Source organism: Solanum dulcamara, chromosome 7 (genome assembly GCF_947179165.1).
Source record: "Solanum dulcamara chromosome 7, daSolDulc1.2, whole genome shotgun sequence".
Lineage (NCBI taxonomy): Eukaryota > Viridiplantae > Streptophyta > Magnoliopsida > Solanales > Solanaceae > Solanum > Solanum dulcamara.
Window position 1 is genome coordinate 28585614 of NC_077243.1, and position 22396 is coordinate 28608009.

At 33.2% G+C, this 22396-nt stretch overlaps 1 protein-coding gene across 3 annotated transcripts in view; it reads left to right on the forward strand.

The window, feature by feature from the left end:
• The window catches only part of LOC129894054 (uncharacterized), a 29239-nt gene extending 15568 nt beyond the window's left edge, over nt 1-13671 (forward strand). For 2 of the 3 annotated variants that reach the window (XM_055969551.1, XM_055969552.1), the window contains 4 exons: nt 11746-11903; nt 12207-12321; nt 12447-12527; nt 13016-13671. In XM_055969551.1, the coding sequence (XP_055825526.1) occupies nt 11746-11903; nt 12207-12321; nt 12447-12527; nt 13016-13243 (582 nt within the window). In that variant the 3' untranslated portion in view covers nt 13244-13671. Of the gene's footprint in view, nt 1-11745; nt 11904-12180; nt 12322-12446; nt 12528-13015 lie in introns of those variants that run through there. The other variant, XR_008767611.1, reaches the window with a different exon arrangement.
• Nucleotides 13672-22396: the final 8725 nt, after the last annotated feature.

Consider the following 22396-nt stretch of genomic DNA (forward strand, 5'->3'; position numbering starts at 1 on the left):
CCACACTTGGCCCTTGGGTCATGGACTTAGGTGCTTCTGACCATATTTCTAGTAGCAAATCTTTATTGTTAATACTACTTATCCTCAGTCCCTTCCCACTGTTACGTTAGCTAATAGTTCTCAGACCATAGCATCCGGAGTCAGTCAAGCCAATCCCTTACCTTTCTTGACTCTTAATAATGTTCTTTTTGTCCCCGGTTGTCTCTTTAGCCTCCTATCAATAAGTCGTTTGGCTAAGGCTTTAAATTGTTTCGTCTCATTCTCTAGTGACTTCTTTGTTAAACAGGACTAGTACATAAAGGATAATTGGCGAAGGGGATGAGTCAGATAGACATTATTATCTCAATTATCACAAATTCAGTACAATTTCTTCAGTCTACGACTCTCTAGATTTAATCAACAGACTATTGTGACACCCTAGTTTATCCAAACTTCAAAAGATGGTACCTAGCCTGTCCAAATTGTCTCGGTTAGATTGTGAATCATGTCAATTGGGGAAGCACACCCGAGCTATTTTTCCACGTAGTCCTAATAATCATGCAAAGTCTCTTTTTCATTTAGTTCATTCTGATATTTGGGGTCCTTGTAGAGTTAATTCTACATTGGGTTTTAAGTATTTTGTTACTTTCATTTATGATTACTCAAGGTGCACTTGGATGTTCTTAATAAATGACCATTTTTTCCATATTCCAGACCTTTTGAGCTAAAATAACAAAATCAGTTTGGTGTTTCTATTCATACTTTTCATAGTGATAATTCACGTGAATATTTATCATATCAATTTACACAATGTCTTCTCATGGAATTCTTCATCAGACATCTTGTCCTTACACTGCACAACAAAATAGGGTCTTAGAGAGAAAAAAATAGGCATATTGTTGAGACTGCACACACTCTTCTCATACAAGCAAATGTTCCTTTGCATTTTTCGGTGGGACACAATGCTCACGTCTTGGTATTTGATTAACCGTATGCCTTTCTCTACTATTCAAAATCAGGTACCATACTCGATTTTGTTTTCCCAGTCAACCTTATTCTCTCTTCCACCACACGTCTTTGGGAGCACATGCTTTGTCCATATACTCACTTCAAGAAAAGACAAATTCGCTCCCCTTGCTCTTAAATGTGTCTTTCTCGGTTATTCAAGGGTACAAAAGAAATATGGATGCTTCTCATCTCACCTCTAGCGATACCTTATGTTCGCCCATGTTACATTTTTGAAGGTTAGACCTACTTTACATCCTCTTCTGCTGAACAATTATGCAATTTTGAGGTGCTACCAATTCCAATTTTTGGGGATCTCAACATAGTCTATCATTCCAGGTCATTTCCTATAACTCCATATTCCTCCTCTGCACCTCCACCACTATTGACCTATCTTCGTCGTCCACGCCCAAATAATTCACGCCCGCCACTGGAATCCTTGCCTGTTGAGGACTTATCTACACATAGTCCTTCTATTGCCACTCGAAAAAGGTAATCGATCTACTCGTGACCCTCATCCTATATATACTTGTTTGAGCTATCATCGTTTGTCACCAACCCATTCTGCCTTTGTATCATCACTATCATCTGTGTCTATTCTTAAGACTACATGTGAAGCTCTTTCTCATCCAGGCTAGCAACAAGCTATGATTGAGGACAAATTGATTGCCTAAAAGCTCGACTAGTTGGTTATCATTGGATATATACAATGAAGGGCCTGATGGACAAATTGATTGCCTAAAAGCTCAAGTAGTGGCCAAGGGTTATACATAAATTTTTGATCTTGACTATGGTGATGCCTTCTCTCTTGTGGCCAAGATTGCTTCAGTCTGTCTCTTTTATCCATGGTTGTTGTTCGTCATTGGCCTCTCTATCAGGTGGATATCAAAAATACCTTTCTTCATGGAGATCTCGAAGACGAGGCATATATGGAGCAACCGGTTGGTTTTGTTGCTCAGGGGGAGTCTAGAAACATGGTGTGCAGACTACGACGAGCACTCTATGGGCTTAAAACAGTCACCTCGAGCATGGTTTGGGAAGTTTAGCATGGTTATTCAAGAGTTTGGCATGGTACGAAGTGAAGCTGATCATTCTGTGTTCTATTGTCACTCTGCTCCAGGATTGTGCATGTATTTGGTAGTGTACGTTGATGACATAGTTATCACAGGTAATGATGATGAGGGAATTACCAAATTGAAACATCACCTTTTCCAACTCTTTCAGACTAAGGATCTTGGTCGATTGAGGTACTTCTTGGGCATTGAGGTTGCTTAATCCAAATCAGGAATTGCCATTTCACAAAGGAAGTATGCACTTGATATTCTTGAAGAGGCAGGGATGACAGATTGTAGGCCTATTGATTCTCCAATGGATTCAAATGTTAAGCTCCTACCAGGTTAGGGGGAGCCTCTCAGCGATCCAGGAAGATATAGAAGGCTAGTAGGAAAGTTGAATTATCTCACAGTGATTCGACCTGATATTACCTATCCAATTAGTATTGTAAGTCGGTTCTTAAATTCTCCTTGTGACAGTCATTGGAATGTAGTTATTCACATTCTTCGATACATAAAATCTGCTCTAGGGAAAGGACTACTTTACGAAGACCAAGGACATGAGAAAATTGTTGGATATTCAGATTCAGACTGGGCAGGGTCACCCTCTGACAGACGATCCACTTCTGGATATTGTGTTCTAGTTGGGGCAAATTTGGTGTCTTGGAAAAGTAAGAAACAAAATGTGGTTGCTAGATTTAGTGCAGAAGCAGAATATCGGGCTATGGCAGTGGCAACATGTGAACTCATATGGATCAAGCAACTACTGAAGGAGTTGAAAATCGAAGATGCTAAAGGAATGAAACTTGTGTGCGATAATGAAGCTGCACTTCACATTGCATCGAATCTAGTATTTCAAAAGGACCAAACACATAAAGATTGATTGTCATTTTGTCAGAGAAAAGGTACTTTGAGGAAATATCATCACAAGGTTTGTGCGGTCAAGTGATCAGATTGCAGACATATTCACCAAGTCTCTAGCTGGTCCCAGAATAAGTTATTTATGTAACAAACTTGGTACATATAATTTGTATGCACTAAATTGAGGGGGGAGTGTTAGAATCCTAAGAATATTCTATAGCATATGTGTAAATATAGTAGGTAGCTTGATTTACTCCTATTTTAATTAGGTATTGATTTGTATTGATTTTCTTTCCTTTTTAGGACATGTAAACTTAGCTATTTAAACCCCAATAGCTTGTTGGAATAATCAAGCCGAGTTCTCTCTCAAACTCTTGTCCTCTCACAAATGGAATGCTAGATTTTGCGAATCAACGTCACTCGATTCAATCTTCTCTTCACAAGCAAAGTGAGAAAACAAAAAGTGATTATTGAATTCACTTAAATGCCCCAATCGACGTGGTAAGGTTTTTCTTAAGAAACAGATTACCATTTTGTGGTCACTATAAGAGTGAAGATTTCGATTATAAAGGTCTTTTTCTTGAACTTTTGGAATTTGATAGGGTTAACCTTCCAGATGTGGGAAAGGTAATGTTGTAAGATGCTCCAAAAAATTATATGATGATTTGTTCGATAATTCAAAAAGAGATTGTGGGATGCTTGTGCTAAAGAAATAATTAAAGCTATCATCAAAGACTTGGATGGTGATTATTTTGGAATACTAGTTGATGAATCGAAGGACATTTCACATAAAGAGCAAATGGCACTAGTCTTACGAGATGTTAACAAAAATGGAGAGTCGATAGAAAACTTTTTGGGTATTGTTCATGTGAGTGGTATTTCTGCAAGATCGTTGCAAAAAACTATTTACTCTTTACTTTTGGTTTACTCGCTATGTCTATCAAGACTACGTGGACACGGTTAAGATGGAGCTAGTAATATGCAAGGAGGAAAAAAATGGTCTAAAGTCTTTGATTTTGCAAGATGCTCCATTTGCATATTACATTCATTGTGTTGCTCATCAGTTGCAATGGACACCTGTGGCTCTTTCTAAAAAGCAGTCGAATGTGAAAAATTCTTTTATGTTGTCACTAATGTGTTAAATACTATTGGAAAATCTTTTAAACGCAGGGACTTACTTCGACAATACCAAGTTGAGAAATTGGAAGAATTGCTTAAATGTGGAGAAATTCTTACTGGGCAAGGATTAAATCAAGAACATGGCCTCCAATGATCGGGTGATACTCGTTGGGGATCCCATTTCAAGAATTATTATATTTTCTTCAATTGCTAATGTGCTCAAAGATACGAAAGAAGATTCTCCACATGATCTTGATAAACTTGCAGCAGGAAACCTTTTAGATAAAATTCAAGAATTTGAATTTATCTTTATGTTGCATTTGATGTTCAAAATGTTGCTTCTTACAAATGAATTGGACAACGCTTTACAGAAGAAAGATCAAGACAACATAAATGTTATGGGGTTGCGTAATCTTTCAAAGAGAAGATTGCAAACAATGAGAGAGTAGTTTGGAGTATTTGATGGATTCGTTTTGTGGTGAACATGATGTTTTGATTCCCTAAATGACTTAAGACTATCCAAGGTCGAAGTGTAAGAGGTTTGAAGTTTCAGATATACATCACTTTCATGTGGAAGTGTTTTATGCAGTCATTGATTTGCAACTCCAAGAGCTCAATAATTGTTTTGATGTTATGACTAGTGACTTACCCGTTGGTATGACTAGTTTTAATCTGGTTGATTCATTTGCTAATTTTGACAAGAGACGAATAATGAAGTTAGCCGAATATTACAAAAGTGAGTTTGGTGATAATCAACTTTGAGATCTCAGTTATCAGCTTGATAGTGTCATTGTCTATACTTGAGAGTGTGATATCAAGTTTCTCAACTTGAAGGGGATTAAGGATCTTACTAGATGATGGCAAAAATAAAATTGGATCAAACTTGGTCTTTTGTTTATTTACTTGTAAAGCTGACATTGATTTTGCCTGTTGCTAATGCAAGTGTGGGAAGAACATTCTTCTTAATGAGGCTTATCAAAAAAGATATATGTAATAGCATTGATTAATTTTTTTTGAATGGTTGTTTAGTTTGTAAGATAGAACGTAAGATATTTGCAATTATAAGTGATGATGCTATTATAGATCGTTTTCAAAATATGAAGTCTTGTCGAGTTCAATTGTAAACTGATGATATTTTTTGTCATAATGTAATTTATTATCTTTTGCTCTCCAAGTTATTGTCATTATAAAATTTTAGATCTTATCTTTAAAGCAATGGTAGACCCGTCTTCTTGAAATCTTAGATTCGCCTCTGCCTTCAAGCTGGTACATCTAAGTCATATGTACCTTATGTTGGGCGATGTCACATTTTCTAGTCTCGACCTTACTTTACATCTTCTTTTGATCTTCCAGATATCTCTAAGGTGTTATCAATACCGACTTTTGAGGAATCTACGCTTACTTCTATTTCTCCAGCCACAGTACCATCATTTTTGACTTATCATCGTCGTTTGCGTCCAGCATTACGCCTAGATGATTAATGTCCTGCACCTACAACGAACTTGTCTCCTCCTAGTCAACCGATTGCACTTCAAAAAGGTATATGGACACTCGGAACACTAACACCCATTATACCTTTTAAGTTATCATCATCTATCATTACCCCATTATGCACTTGTATCATCTTGTTTTACATTTTTAAGTTTACAAGTGAAAAATTCTCCCATCCAGGATGGCAATGGGCTACGATAGACGAGATGTTACTTTATATGTGAGTAGTACTTGGGAGTTTTCTCCTTTTTCTTCATGTAAATAAGTTGTTGGTTGTCATTGGGTTTATGCAATCAAAATTAGTCCAGATGGCCAAGTTGATCGGCTTAAGTCTGGCCTTGTTGCCAAAGGTATACTCAAATATTTAGGCTATATTACAATGATACTTTCTCTCGTGACTAAAATAACATTTCCATCATTTTCTATCCATGGTGGTTGTTCGTCATTGGTCTCTATATCAGTTGGACATTGAGAATGCTTTTCTCCATGGTGATCTTGAGAAGGAAATTGGATTGGAGTAACCACCTTGTTTTGTTACTCAACGGGAGTCTAGTAGCCTTATATATGGATTGTGTCGGTCACTCTATGCTCTGAAACAGTCTACTCGAGCTTGGTTTGGAAAGTTCAGAATAATAATTCAAGAGTTTGGCATGACTCATAGTGAAGCAAATCACTCTTGAGTTCTATTGGCATTTTGCTCCAAATCTATGTATTTATTTGATGGCTTAGATTGACGATATCGTTATTAGCAGTAATGATCAGGATGGTATCACTAATTTAAAGCAACATCTCTTTCAACATTACTAGATTAAGGATATCGGCAAACTGCAATATTTTCTAGCAACTAAGGTTGCTCAATCTATATCAGGTATCATCATTTCACTACGAAAGTATGCCTTAGTTACTCTTGAGGAGACAGGAAAAATAGGATGTAGACCCATTGACACTCTTAAAGGGGATCCCCTCAGTGATCCTGGAAGATATAGGTGACTGGTTGGTAAATTGAATTATCTCAAATTGACTAGATTTGACATTGCTTTTCATGAGTGTTGTAAGTCTGTCTCCTTGTAAAAGTCATTGGGATGCAGTTGTCTGCATTCTATGATATATAAAGTCAGCTCCACACAAAGGACTACTCCTAGAGGTTGGCCATGAGCACATCGTTAGATATACAAATGCTGATTGGGCAGGATCACTCTCTGGTAGATAATCTACATCTGAATATTGTTAGAAGGACATAATTTAGTATTTTGGAAGAGTAAGAAACAAAATGTGGTTGCTCGATCTAGTACATAAGCAGAATATCTAGCAATGGTTGTAGCAACTTGTGAGCTAGTTTGGATCAAACAGTTGCTCAAAGAATTAAAACTTAGAGAAATCAATTAGATGGAACCTGTGTGATAATCAAGCATCCCTTCATATTGCAAAAGATACTCTTAGGAAATATTTTACAAAATTTATAAAGTCAAGTGATTAGCTTATAGATAATTTCACCAAGTCCTTCACTGCTCCTCGTATAGTTGCTTCATTAACTAGCTTAGTACATATGACTTAGATGCACCAACTTGAGGCAGATGCAAATCCAGTATTTCAAGAAGACAGGTGCACCATTGCTTTAAAGATAAGATCTAAAATTTTATAATGACAATAACTTGGCAAGCAAACGATAATAAATTAGATTATCATAAAAAATATCGCTAGTTTACAATTGTACTCGACGGGACTTCATAATTTGAAAACGATCTATAGTAGCATCGTTACTTACGGTTGCAAATATCATACACTATATCTTACAAACTAAACAACCATTCAAAAATTATTCACCAATGCTATAATGTAGATCATTTTTGATGAGCTTCATTGAGGATAATGCTTTTTTCACATTAGTAGTAGCAACATGCAAAATCAACGTCTTGTAAAAGCTTTAAGAGTAAATAAACAAGAGACCAAGTTTGATCCAATTTTGTTTTTGCCATCATCGTAGCAAAATCCTTAATCTCCTTCAAGTTGAGAAACTTGCTATCACACTCTCGAGCATAGACAATAATACTATCATACTAATAACTGAGATCTCAAAGTTGGTTATCACCGAACTCACTTTTGTAATATTCAACAAACTTTATTATTTTCCTCTTGTCAAATTAGCCAATGAATCAACAAAATTCAAACTAGCCATACCAAGGAATAACTCGCTAATCACAACATCAAAATGATTATTGAGCTCCTGGAGTTGCAAATCAATAACTGCATAAAACACTTACACACGAAAATGATGTAAATATGAGACTTCGGACCTCTTAAGCTTCGACCTTGGATAGTCTTTCAATCATTTTGGGAGTCAAAACATCATTTTTATCACAAAATAAATCTATCGAAGACTCCAAACCACTCTCTCTCATTGTTTGCAATCTTCTCTTTGAAAGATTAAGCGACCCCATAACATTGACGATATCTTGATCTTTCTTTTGTAAAACCTTGTTCAATTCATTTGTAAGAAGCAACATCTTGAACATCAAATGCAAAATAAAGATAAATTCAAAATTTTGAATTTTATCTAAAAGGTTTCTTGCTGCAAGTTTATCAAGTTCATGTGGAGAATCTTCTTTCATATCTTTAAGCATATTAGCAATTGAAGAGAATATAATCATGAAATTTTCCAAGGTCTTGAAATGGGATCCCCAACGAGTATCACCTGGTCGTTGGAGGCCACATTCTTGATTTAATACTTGCATAGTAAGAATTTCTCTAGATTTAAGCAATTTTTCCACCTTCTCAACTTGGTGTTGTCGAAGTAAGTCCATGCGTTTAAAAGTTCCAATTGTATTTAATACAGTAGTGACAACATAAAAGATATTTTTCAAATTCGGATGCTTTTTAGAAAGAGCAACAAGTGTCCGTTGCAACTGATGGCAAAACAGTGAATATAATATGCAAACGGCATCTTGCGAAATCAAAGATTTGAGGCAATTTTTTTCTCCTTGCATATTACTAGCTCCATCGTTATATTGTCCATGTAGTCTTGATAGACACAGCGAGTGATCCAAAAGTAAAGAGTAATTATTTTTTGCAATGATCTTGTGGATGTATTACTCACATGAACAATACCCAAAAAGCTTTCTATCATTTCTCCATTTTTGTTGACATATCGTAAGATTAGCGCCATTTGCTCTTTATGTGAGATGTCCTTCGATTCATTAACTAGTATTCCAAAATAATCACCATCCAGGTCTTTGATGATAGCTTTAATTGTTTCTTTAGCAAAAGCATCCACGATCTCTTTTTGAATTGTCGAGCAAATCATCATATCATTTTTTGGAGCATGTTGTAGAATTACATTTTTCCACATCCGGACGGTTAACCCTATGAAAATCCAAAAGTTAAAGAAAAAGACCATTGTAATGGGGATATTCACTCTCATCATATTCATGACCACAAATGGTAATCCATTTCTTACGAGAAACCTAATCACATCGATTGAGGCATTTAAGTGAATTCGATAATCACTTTTTATTTTCACTTTGCTTGTGAAGAGAAGATTGAATCGATTGACGTTGATTCACAAAATCTAGCATCCTATTCAAACATATGTTATGAATACTATTTACCTCACCAACGTGCCATCGAATTCTTTTCAAACCATGGTTCCAACTTCTAAAACCATCTTGTATAAATGATTTCCCCACATTGCCATGACTTTCAAATTCATTCTTGAACAAATAATAACACAAACAAAATACAACATCATTTTATGCTATATTCCAATCAAGCAGAATGTGGAGGTTTAAACTATTGAGGATTAGATTGGCTATCTTTGGTGCCAAATGTTGTTTTAGGATATACACAAAGTTTCGTTGATAAGGCCCCATCAAAATATAATGTCTCCACCCAGCATCTCTAATATTATATTCAAAAATGGGCTTTCTTTCTTTGTGATCCTGTTTAAGAGATCCAACCTTAAGAATACAATCAACATTTGAAGGTGGAGGTGGAATTGTCTCTCTTTGAATTTCTGGTGCTACATGTGAACTAACAGATGGATTGCTACTAGAACGTGGTTGCTTATGAGTTTCAAGGATAAATATTCCTGCAAATTCAAATTACTATTCAACTCAGTCGCAAATTTAACTTGCAAATTTAAAATAAAATAAGGGAATCACCCACCTTTCACACTCAAAAATAAGGGAATCACATCCTTGCAAGTTGATAAAATAGAGACACCCTTTTCACATTCAAAAATAAGGGAATCACACCATTTTCACATTAAAAAATAAGGAATCATACCCTTGCAACTTAATAATAAAATAGAGGAATCACACCTCTTTCGCATTCGAAAATAAGAAATCACAAATTTATAATAAAAAAGAGGGCTCACACCTCTGTCACATTCAAGAACCACAAATTCATAATAAAGAGGAGAAATCACATCTCTTTCACATTAAAAAATAAGGGAATCACACCCTTCAGAATTATTAATAAAATAAAGGAACTCATTCCTTTCAACTTGAATTTAAAAAAATGAAATCTTACCAATCTCAAATTCATCCACAAAATATATAAGTTTGAGATAACCAATTCATTAGCTCTTGATGATTTCCTATGACAAGATTTTTTTTTTTTTATGAAAATCCTAAAATTAAAGTCATGTATTTTTGAAAATTTCGATTTTGTTAGTTTGTTTACTAACAAGAGAACTCATGAACTAAAAACAATTTTACCTTGGGCCTTGACAATGATGATTTCTCTAGATTCTCAATGGCTTGAAATTGGAGCTTTTTGTGTGAAAATATAAGGAAAATATGAAGAGGGAAGAAAAAATCGTTGCTGAGAAGTGGAAGGAAAGCCTACTGTATTCCTATTAGTATTAAAAGAAAATATTTTGACTTCATAGAGTTTAGATTTTTTATTTATTTAAAAAATGCGTGTTTTATCTAAAAATTAAAGGAGCGAATTGAGCTGTTGGCTGGGAGAGACCGCGGTGTTGAAAACGGGCCCTCAAACCAGTGAACCATCTGGTTATTTTGAGCATGAGTTCCTTTAGCTAATATTTAATATATTCTTTAAGAATCATATAATTAATATACCGAGTTTAGTCGGATGACCACGGATTCCGTGACATAATTCTTACACATAATTCGCCCTTATTTGTCAGTGTTTTCTTTTTCGGATGCTTCTCACCAATGCTCTGAGACGATGTGAAAAATAAAGACTTAGAAAATATTATTATGAAGCATTGACTACATTATTATATTGAACCCTTATTTTATTTTTTGTGACACTTCAAGTATATTATTGAAAGGTTGAGAAGACGAGACATGAAAGCTATTAGTGTATGTATATTTTCCTTGAATGCAAAATTCGCCCTTATTTGTCGGTGTTTTCTTTTTCGGATGCTTCTCACCAATGCTCTGAGACGATGTGAAAAATAAAGACTTAGAAAATATTATTATGAAGCATTGACTACATTATTATACTGAACCCTTATTTTATTTTTTGTGACACTTCAAGTATATTATTGAAAGGTTGAGAAGACGAGACATGAAAGCCAATAGTGTATGTATATTTTCCTTGAATGCAAGAAATCTGAAGGAACTTGGATATAGAAAAACAATTGCCTTTCCCCTGTATCATGCACTGTTCAAGTGTCTGCTTATCAGATAATGCTCCCCAGGTGTATCTGCAAGATCTACAATCCTATTGATATTCCTGTTCTAATAATTTCAGTTATATTGTTTATTCAACAAATTACACAAATAGTTGACTGGATTCACTGTTTACTTTTCCTAGCCGGTAGACATAATTCACAGTTAATACATATATTACATGGATCATACATATCTTATACATCCACCGGCTATTTTTAGTTAAGCAGTTGGGGGAAGGTAATTAGGTCAATTAAGAAAATTGGAGAAGGCATTGTGTTGCTGTAAGAATTAACCTAACGAGAAAATGAAGGGTTACCAAGCCAGACTTCTCCGGGAGAGCACACCCACCATAGGTTCAAGTCTGTAATATACCTATTTTCTTCTGATCAATTAAGTGATATATGGACTCAACCATACGATATGCTTTAGCTCTTGGTACGGAAATGCATACCCACCCCCCCGATAAGTAGGAATGCTAATTCATTATGCATGAAGTCTAGTATACTTATGAGTGCTTGTTGTTGTTATTACTAATGTGTACACTTCTGAGAACAACATTGTTCACTTGCCTAACTTAAGCATTCTTAACATTGAAGGTTGAGAAGCTCAAAGATGCTAATCTTAGTGAAGTGGCTCGCCATGTTTTTGAATCTGATTATAAGTTGGAACCTCAACATTGCCTGGTTTGTGATTCATATAGAGATCTGGAAGCTTCATGTGCTGCAACCAGTCAAGCTGAGAGTTGTTATAAGAGGTACAGTAGACCTTCTCATTTATCATGCTGGACACAATAACTTCAAAGAATATACTTAAAAAATGGAAAAAATATGTTCAAGAAATCGTCGGGATAGGGCACAGGTTTATTGTATTTGTTGTCTCTAAAAGTTATCACAGCACTCTCCAAGTTTTGCAAATTCATTAGCATGTCGATTTAATGCCAGCACAAAACTTTAGAACATTGAAATTGACATGTACTTTCATATCACACAACTGCTCTGGTGAAATTTGACCTTTGTTTTTCTATTTTTAAGTAGCTCTATCCTTACTTGCCAAACAGACTGCAAGATGCAATAGCATCAAATGAAGTCCCAACCAATATTCTTCTAGATGCTGTGAGGTGTATGGATCTTCTCAGAACAATACTCCATCCTTATAACAAGAGAATTGCAGAGGTAAATACAGGGGTCTGCTCTATTCTGTCCTTTCAATTATCAAGAGTAAGTTTGCTTGTGGTGTTCACTGAATTGCCTGATGATTGCGGAGGAACTAATATTTTTCTTCTGTTTATATTTGTCAGGTGGAGGACAATCTTGCTCAGGCATTCTGTTTGGTAGGAGAACTACAAGCTGCAATTGATCACTGTAAAGCATCTATACAGGTTAGCTTACTCTGCAGTATGGAGCAAAATTACTCCCTTTACTTATCTATGAATCGGTCATCTGCGCATTTATTTGTTCCTGACATATAATTACATCTCATTTCTAATTTATTACTAGAGGAATATTGCTCGCATTGCTTACATCTTGGGGCAGATACATTATTCACCCTCATATCCCTTGAAAGAGTGTTTTCATATGCTAGTGATAATAGACTGTCGAGCGAATGCTAATTTAAGAAACTGGGCTCTTGAATAGATTTTGAGTAGCTCTAAATTACTGCTTAATGCCCTTTTATTTGGATTGCATGAGAACATTATAATTGTACTTTCTTATTCTCAGAATGGTGTAGAGACTTTAGTTTGCACTTATCATCTTATCAGAAAGGGAAAAAAAATACTTTAGTTTACAGTTAATGTCATTATTACCAGAGTTTCGTTTCTTAGTTCTTAAATAATAATATGATGGATGTTTTATGAGTTGTAAGCAGATCTTGGAAAAACTCTATGATGCCAACCATATTGCCATTGGAAACGAATTGATCAAGCTTGCCTCCCTTCAGATACTGGTGGGTGACTCTGCTGCTTCCGGTAGCATTAGCAGAATTACTGCAATACTTTCGCGATATTATGGATCAAATGCAGATGACATATATCCATATTTACGACATCTTAAAGATGGACAAGATGCTGATAAGAGTCGCAGTTTATCCCGTTGAGTGCTCAAAGAACTAAGCTGTGAAGTAAAAAGTTGCCCGTACTTGCGTGATCTATCTCCTTCACCAAGTAAAACCCACACCTTAGATCAGTCTCATCCTTTCATTCTTCGAAGGATTTAAGCTGGTCCCGGGCACAGTTCTTAATTAAATGGTTTATGTTATTGCTGCCTGTTTGTTGATCTTGGTGAATAGCTTTCTGGACTGTTCTGAACACATTTATTCACCAGGAACATGGGAGAGTGTATTGGATTGGCATATCACATCATATATTAGTGGGAACACCAGGTGAAAAGTTGACATACCAAAATGTCCTTATAAAGCTGATTGACGTATCTATTCATTTTTTACTCGTGCATTATACTAAAATTAAATGTTCAATTTTACTTGAGAAAAATATATATTTTTTTCAATTTAAACCTTAACACAAATTACTAATCTCTCAAATCATTTTCCATTATTAAAGTCTACAGATCAATTGATATGGATATTGTGATAAAATACTTATATTATTATTGTTCTTTAAGGGTGTGCAAAATTCAAAATGGACAAGTAAAAGTGAATAGATGTGGTAAAGTCAAGATTCAATTGGACCTAATTTCTAACTTCTCAAAGTAAGTGAGAAAGGAGATAAAAGATGAGGCCTCAAAGTAAGTGAGAAAGGAGATAAAAGATGAGGCTACGAAAGGTGTTCATATAGAGGATTTCAACACAATCTGATTATCTGCCTAAGTACTGTACTGAATGTAATTTGCAAGAACATAATGCATCTACTGGTAGAATCCTACAACCTGAGTAAAGGCCGGTACAGAGGAGGGACTCATATAACGATAATTTACAATTCGAAATTGCCATAACAGAAGCAGATGAGGGGCAACAAGCATATTAATTATCCTCCACTAGTGGAAGGATATATAGTGATCCAGAGGTCTGGAAATCAATCAAAAACAAGAGTAATCACACTAGAGAATGTTGAGAACAACATTTGATAGGCACAAGCATAGAGATTAATATTCAAAACAAGTTTGATTGCTTAGCAGTGACTGAAAATAATGATAACAATGACGAGCAAGCTAATACAAGAGTAACAGGTTCCAATATTAATATGCTGTGGAACAACACAGATGCAACAAATACATTAGTAGAGAACAGACAACAAGATGATTCAGTCAAATGGAGTAAACATACACGAAAATAAAATTATTGCCAGCGTGTCCCAAACTTCTATGGGTGTCTTGATGTTCTTAATCCATTGCCAAATTTTATCTTCCACTATTATAGTGAGAGCATATATGGCCTTTCATCTTTAACCTTTCACATTTTCGTTGCCTAGACATCAGTTGGAGGTGTAGCATCCGATCCATCAACACTGTCCCATAATTCTTGATCAAGAAAATAATGTTGCATTCTCGATCGTGCTGCATGATCCGTAGTTGATTGCATTGAGCTTCTCAACTCTGTTGAGAATGCTTGCAAAATTCGTCATTGATTAGTGCTTATGGCTGGCAGCGGTATCGAAACCGAGACAATCGGACCGATATCTACTGGAACCGGCCATGAAAATGATAGTTCTGTCAGGAACCGGACTGGACCATTACCGGTACAAACCGGTAAATCCCATATAGGCTGTTCCGGTCCGGTACATTCCGGGACGAGACCGGACCGGTATTCTAGGTTCCATTTATTTACTTTAATTAGTTAAATTAATTTAATTAATAATTGAAAAAAATTCTAAAATACAAAATTTATTTAATATTTCTTCCAAAAGTATAACTTAAAAAGCTAAAACTTTTTTAAAAGGTCAAAGTTTAAATTTTCAAAATTTAAATTTCAAATTTTAAACTTTAAAAATTTAAAATTTTCAAAGTTTTAAAAAGTTTAAATTTCAAATTTTAAACTTTTAAAGTTTAAATTTTCAAAGTTTAAATTTCAAATTTGAAAAAAATGATTTTGAAAATTGAAGTTTTAAAGTTTTAAAGTTTGAAACATTTGAAAATTGAAATACATAAAAAAGACTTGAATTAAATTGAAGACAATAATAAAAAAAAATTAAGGTGAATAACCTATAATTTTATTTATAAAAAAGTAATTAGTACAATTTATATTACAATTTATAAATATTAAAAGAGTACTTAATCTATGCAGCCACCTTCTAGGAAAGGTTTTGTTTTAATTAGGCTTCGAATTATCTAATATTTGTACTCTCCAAAATAGTCTCGTCTTAATTCTTCTAACATTTTTCTAGTTACTTGTTTTGAAAGTGGTTGTATAGCTTGTTCCTCCAATGCATCCATTCCGTTGTCACTTGAATCTACCAAAATATTATCAACACATATTCAAATTGGGCAGGTAAATTTGGACGCCCAAAATTCCTACGCTCCGCATTGATCAAATCCCTAAATAATACCGATATTTCTAAGCCTTCAGATGCTAACGAATGCCTATACTCTCCTATTTGAAATCTGGCTGCATTAAAAGCTCCCTTCGAAGCTACTGAAGATGCCTGAATAGCAAACAAATCTCGAACAATCCGTTGAAGTTTTGAAAATGTCTTGCTGCGATTCCTCCACTAATTCAAAAGGTCCGGTTTGCCTTCTGCATCCTTGATGCTTTCCCATTAAGATATTCATCAAAATCATTTTTTTCGTTAGAAGTAAGTCCTAGATAACTTTCTAACATATCATTAATATTATCTTCATAATATTTACACTTAGATGTTTGAGGTTCTTCTTGACGTATTACTTCATTTAAAATAGTAGAATTATACAAGTCATATAATTTTTGTAGCTTCATTTTTAATATACTATATATAACCGTTGCTAAACTAGGTTTTTCGTCATCTTTAATACCTAAATTTAACTAAATTTTTTCAACCATTAGTGATGCACTAACTTCTTTGTATGTTGGATTTAATAAACAAGTAGTTAAATAAATTTGAGGAATAGGAAAAAAATATGTTTTCAAATTTATCAATCGTTACATCAATGGAAGCTTTAAATCGTTGTTTATTTCTATAGTCATAAAATTTTGTAGAAATTGCACAAATATTTGGTAAAGTAGAAAAAATAGTAGGGTAATAAAGTCTAGAAATTTATTTTGTAGCTAATTAAAAAACTTTTAAAAATTCTATAAATTCTTTTATGTCATCCCAATCTTTATCTTGAAGTCTATAACCCATACCTTCATTATGAACATTTCAAATCATTTGCAAAGATTTTCTATATTCATAAGCTACCTTAAATATTTCGTAAAGAGAATTTCACCTAGTAGTGACTGTTTTTGAAATTTTTCTATATGGAAGATTAAATTCATGACACCTATTTTCAAAATCCTTACGTCTAGATTTTATTTGACATTTAAAAATAAATGACATGCAACTTCACATTTAATGCAACCATTATTATACATCGCTATACCATCTCTAACAATTAAATTATTTATATATGCAGCATATCTAATATGAAAATCATCATCATAAATAGGGTTAAGTATACCTTTTAAAATATCTCAAGCTAATGTATTATTAGAAACATTGTCTAAAGTGTCACATTATTTTATTAGTTATTCCAAAAAATTCTATAACTCCTAAAATAGTTTGAGCAATGTAAGCACCGATTTTTAAAACTTCACAATTTTTATAACCCAAAATACAGTTTTGCAAACCAAAATTTTCATCAATGCAATGATCAGAAATTGTAAAATAATCATTACCACTTACACTACGGCCATATCAGAAGTTATAGCTATTCTACAAGTATTATAATTAAATAAACAACGAAGATAATGAAAATGTTGGCCTTGATAATCAAAAATGGTTTTTTTAATAGTGTTTCTTCAAAAATCATTAAACGATGGATACACTAATTTAATATAATGAATAAAATCAGAATTTTCATCAAAACTAAAAGACAATCCAGTAACAATAATCATTTTAGCCAATTCTTCTAAATATCTTTTTCTACTATATGATCGATGTGTACTAGAATCAGAGACATTAGAAGGGTTTAATTGCTATTGTACCAAGTTAGAGCCCCTACTCCTACAGATGCATCAAGAAAGGGCGTACTATGTTAATTGCGTTAGCTTCTTCAAGTTCTCTTTTATAACAATTCATTAAATAATTTCGTAAATGACCTGTACCATCCCACTTTTTCGTAGTTTTATGGTTCATAACATGTTTACATTTATTACAAATTGCTTTAGTTTTAACTTCACTCTGAGTCAAAAATTGTCAAACAACATATTTTTTTACGTTCCGACTTAGATTTAGCCCTAATAGGATGTACAGGGGAAGCTGGAGCGGAGGGGAAAATAGACTAGTAGCCGTATGTGACTCAGTTTCATCATCATCAAAAGTATCATTATCATAATCATCATCATCTAGTGATTCTTCAAAATTACCAAATCTTCTTTCTAAATATTCATGGTCTAATTGAGTATTAGTATCAATATCAAAATAATTTAATTTACATGCGTATAATCATCTGTATTAATACGTAATTCTGGTTGTCTAGTTTAGATTTAGAAGAACTACCACCCCATTTAGTTTTTCCAGTTAATTAAACATTAGCAACACTATCAAAAATTGATTTTTTACTTTTTTTTGAAATATTTTATCACCAAAATCCATATTAAAATTTTACAAGTAGGCAAATTAAATATAATACAAAAATTAAATACAAATAAATAAATAAGTAAAATAGCAAAGACAAAATAAGTAAACTATTAAAATTTTAGAAATAGGCAAATTAAATATAATATGTAAATTACACACAACAAATAAATAAGTAAACTAATAAAGACTAAATAGATGAAAATTATAAGTTGGAACGAATCTACCGAATGTCTGCGTAAAAGCATACGTAAAAGCCGAAAATTGTAAGTTGGACGAATCTTGAAGCTTGAAGATGCTCCAAAATAATCCACCAAAAATTTTCAATTAATAAAATTTAATAACATTGAAGAGAGTATTTTAGAACACTTGAAAGAATTGAGAGTTGAGAGCCGAGAGAGAAGAAATTACTGTGAAAAAATTGTAAAGGGGTGGAGGATTTTTATAGTTAAAACATAGGACCTAATTATATTTTTTAAAAGTTTAGGGTATTGAAAAAATTAGGGGATGGGGGGTAGGGGGTGAATAGGGGGTATTTGGCTGAAATAGTCGATGGGTGGGCCCCCTTACTAGTAAAACAACTAGAATTTTAATTATTTTTTTTTAATTTTTCGGTGGACTGACCGAACCAGACCGGACCAGTACCGACACTTACCAGTAAATTCCCTCTCCCCGTCCCGTTACCTATCCCGGTCCCCTTACCCCTATCCCTACTGATACCTTATCGGACCGGATCGAAATCGATAGAAAATTGGGACGGACTGATACCGGTACCAGTAGGTGCCGGTCTGGTTGCCACTCTTATTAATGCCTCGTGATTTGTAGTCCGATAGTAGCTTTGTAGGATCTTCTTTGAGTTGCTACTTTGCTATTTATCTATTAGGCTCTGATACCACTTGTTGAATATTTGATGAGTACAATTTATTGATCACAATTTGAAATTTATTATTGCAAAGTAAGGACATGCTTCAGTCCTACAATTTTATACATTTTTTTTTTTGCACTCACACTCTAGCAAATCTCTATACATTGCTTTCTTATTTTTCTCTTGATTACTCACTTCCTTGCTTGCTTGCTTAGTTACAACTCAAATGACCACCTATATATATAGGTAGTGACGAAAGGATCTAGTGAAGGACATTTATTACTCTACTCTAGAATCCTCCAACTACTTAATTCTAAATCTTTCCTTTTAAAAAAACAGTTTTCTTACTAAAACATTCATTCTAGAGATTTTTCTTTAATTTTCTACAACTCTTGAATATTATAAATTCTTCTTTAAAATGTCTTAAATATTAATTAAGTGACGTAAATTCTTAACAGGTCAAGCGCCTAAGAGTATAATTGTAAACTCCTTACTTTTAAACTATTTTGAAAAAAATAATATTATAAATGATATCTTGCATAGCTAATTTTATTCCAATGGAACCAAACACCCAACTAATCTTACGAGTGCTAAACTTATTCATGTGAAATTGGTATTTTTTTTAATATAGTTTTGAGCTCATCTAAGTTGTTACGATACAGAACTTTGCTACAATATGACCAAGTTTGAGTCACTATTTTAATATTCTTTTTTTGGTGCAAAACTACTTTCGTAATGAATTGATTAAATAAGATAACATAGTAATTACTGAATTCATATGTCACCAAGTTAAATAAATTATCAGTATAAATTGGAACTTAAGATAGGAATGTGATTTGTGACAAATTCAACAAGGAAGCTAAGTTGAATATTCCATAGAATCATACATATTTATCATGACTTGAATGACAATGCAACTTTAAAATCAAGGCTAGCCAACATGGGTTGTAAGAAATTAACATGACAAGTATGTTGAATATAATATGAATTCATATCGATTTGTCATTAATAACATGACATAATATTGAAATGTATTTATATCTTCTTTTCTTATAACTTTGAAATAGTAAGAAAAAAAAGTATCACGCATAAAATGGAATAAATAAAGGAGAGGTAGACAAATAGAAAAAAAGAAGAAGAAGAAATGGCGCCAAGAGAGGTACCATGAATGAATGGAAATAAATAAATAAGTTATACAGAAGAAAACATACGAAAAAATTAGACGAGGTACCAACTACCAAGGGTGGAAATGGACTGGAATCGAAATCGGAACCGGATCTACCGGTATTTTATTTTTTAAAAATATATCTTTCTTTAGATTACGATTAAAAAACAAATTTTAAAATCTTTATTAACTTAATAACTTATTAAAATTGTGTAAAAATATACTTTAATTTTTTTTTGTAAGTTTTCCTTTATAATTTTTAAAATAGTTAGTAATTTAGTACTGAAAGTAAAAAAAAGTTAGTAACTTATATTACAAAAAGTTTGAGTTTATCTACTTTTTTTTTTTATAAAACTTTAAATTTATAAAAAGTTATAGAATTAATTTTCAATATTGAATTTGAAATTTATAAAAATTGTGATTTAAGTAAACTTTAAACAATAACAAGTAATAAACATTAAGAAATTTATGAAGTAAGCTCATTCAAAAATAAATTCAATTTTATAGTAGGCTCATGTTAAAAAGAGTTGAAAATTGAATTCTATAAAATGACTTACATTAAATAAAAGACTATTTTAAAATAGGCGAATAACATGTATATTTGTTTAATAAATAAAATAGTACATGTATTATAAATATTAAAAGAGTACCTAATTTACATAACCATCTTCTGGTTAAACAGGATCTTGATTATTATATTAATATTTATAATTTCTGAAATATTATTTTCATAAATACTGTATCATTAATTATTTTTATTTTTTAAAAAATAGATCCGCTGCAAAATCAAATCAATATGAAATCGAGTCTGGATCAACGAGGAAAACCCTGAAATCCGTTTCAATACCCCAAAAATTGGTCCAATACCAGTACTATCGGAATCTATCTAGAACGGTAAAACCTGGTTTTCCTGCCACCCTTAGTACCAAGAGTGAAAAGTTGAAATCATAACCATTTATTATTTGTGAATTATCCAACATGATAAGCAAGGTTGAATATAATATAATTTGTCATGACTTCATTAGGGGTGTACATGACGGGGTTGGTTTGGATTCTTTATATATCAAATCAAATTATTTGTGTCATTTTTTCAAATCTATAAATCAAACCAAACTGATTAAACTTGGATTTTTCAACCTTGGATTTTTTTGATTTTTTGGATTTTTTTGGATTTTTCTGGTAAAGTATTCATACCAACATATAATTAACTATGCTTCAAATATTTCTTTAATCCTATCAAAATACAACTATCTAAGGCGTTTCTTAAGAAAATAATACAAAATATGAGATGAATGATGACACTAAAATATTCAACAAAATATAATAATGAAATTACATAAAATAAATATTACAAATTAATATGTCATAATGAAAATGATCATAATTCAAAAGTACTAAATCATGCTAAAATAAGTCTAAGTATTAACTACATGACTAAACCTTAAAGAAAAACTAAAATTAGGTTATATATTTTAATTGTCTAAACTAATGTAAACTAAAGAACAAATATTCAACATTATTGTCATTCTTAATGTTGAATAATTTTTTTGTTAGCACTTAGCATTAGTATTAAGTCGGTGAAGGTTCAATGAAAGCATCGTCAGATTGAGGAAGCTACTTGGGAAATCGAGAAAGATATGTGAGACAAGTAGCCCCAGTTGTTTGACGATTCAGGTACTACTCTATTCTTGCTTTACCCCAAATCTCCTATTTTTGATCACTCGAGGACAAGTAATGGGTAAATTGGTATATATTGCAACGACTTGTTCTCATCGTTAGGAATAAGCCAATGGAGAAGGAATTTAGACTAGAAAACTTTTGAACAGTAACTTAGAAATTTTGAGCCTAGGCCAGACTAGCACAAAATCTGAATCAGGTGAAGTCTGAGGTAATTCAGTAATGGAATGGGAATTTAATTATGAATTCGATTATTTGAGTTGATAGCCAAGATATTAAGAAGCATGTACAGTTTACAGAATTGGATTTAGGCGAGTGAAACTCCCGCAATTGATCTTGGAGTGAATGGTTGATTTTAGAAGGTCATGGTTTGAGGGTGTGTTGCGAAATGGGGATTTAGGACGCGAGTTACAAGTTTATCTCTCCGTGCAACCCGTCACAGTGGGATTATTCTCTCTATGGGCAAGGCCTCCATGGCAGGATGACTGTCGCCATGGCAGGGCAGTCGCGGGTTTAAGTCAGAAATGTCCCAAAACAGTTTTTATTTTTGCTACTTTGTTTTTGAGAAACCACAATTGAACTAGGGCTTGTTCTTTTCAGTTTTCCACCTACTTCTTCATCAAAGGTAAGTTAATTATTCTTCTAATTTGTAATTTGATTCCTAGACCTTAGAATCTATAGAAATTCTCTTAGGAGAAGGTTTTGGCCTAAGATTAATGGTGGAAAAATCCCTAGTTGGGGGAGATGATCATGAACCTTGAACCCTGAACCCTCAATAGTGGCCAAAGATTAGGATTTTGATATAATCCGGGTATTGTAGACAATTGTTCATTGATT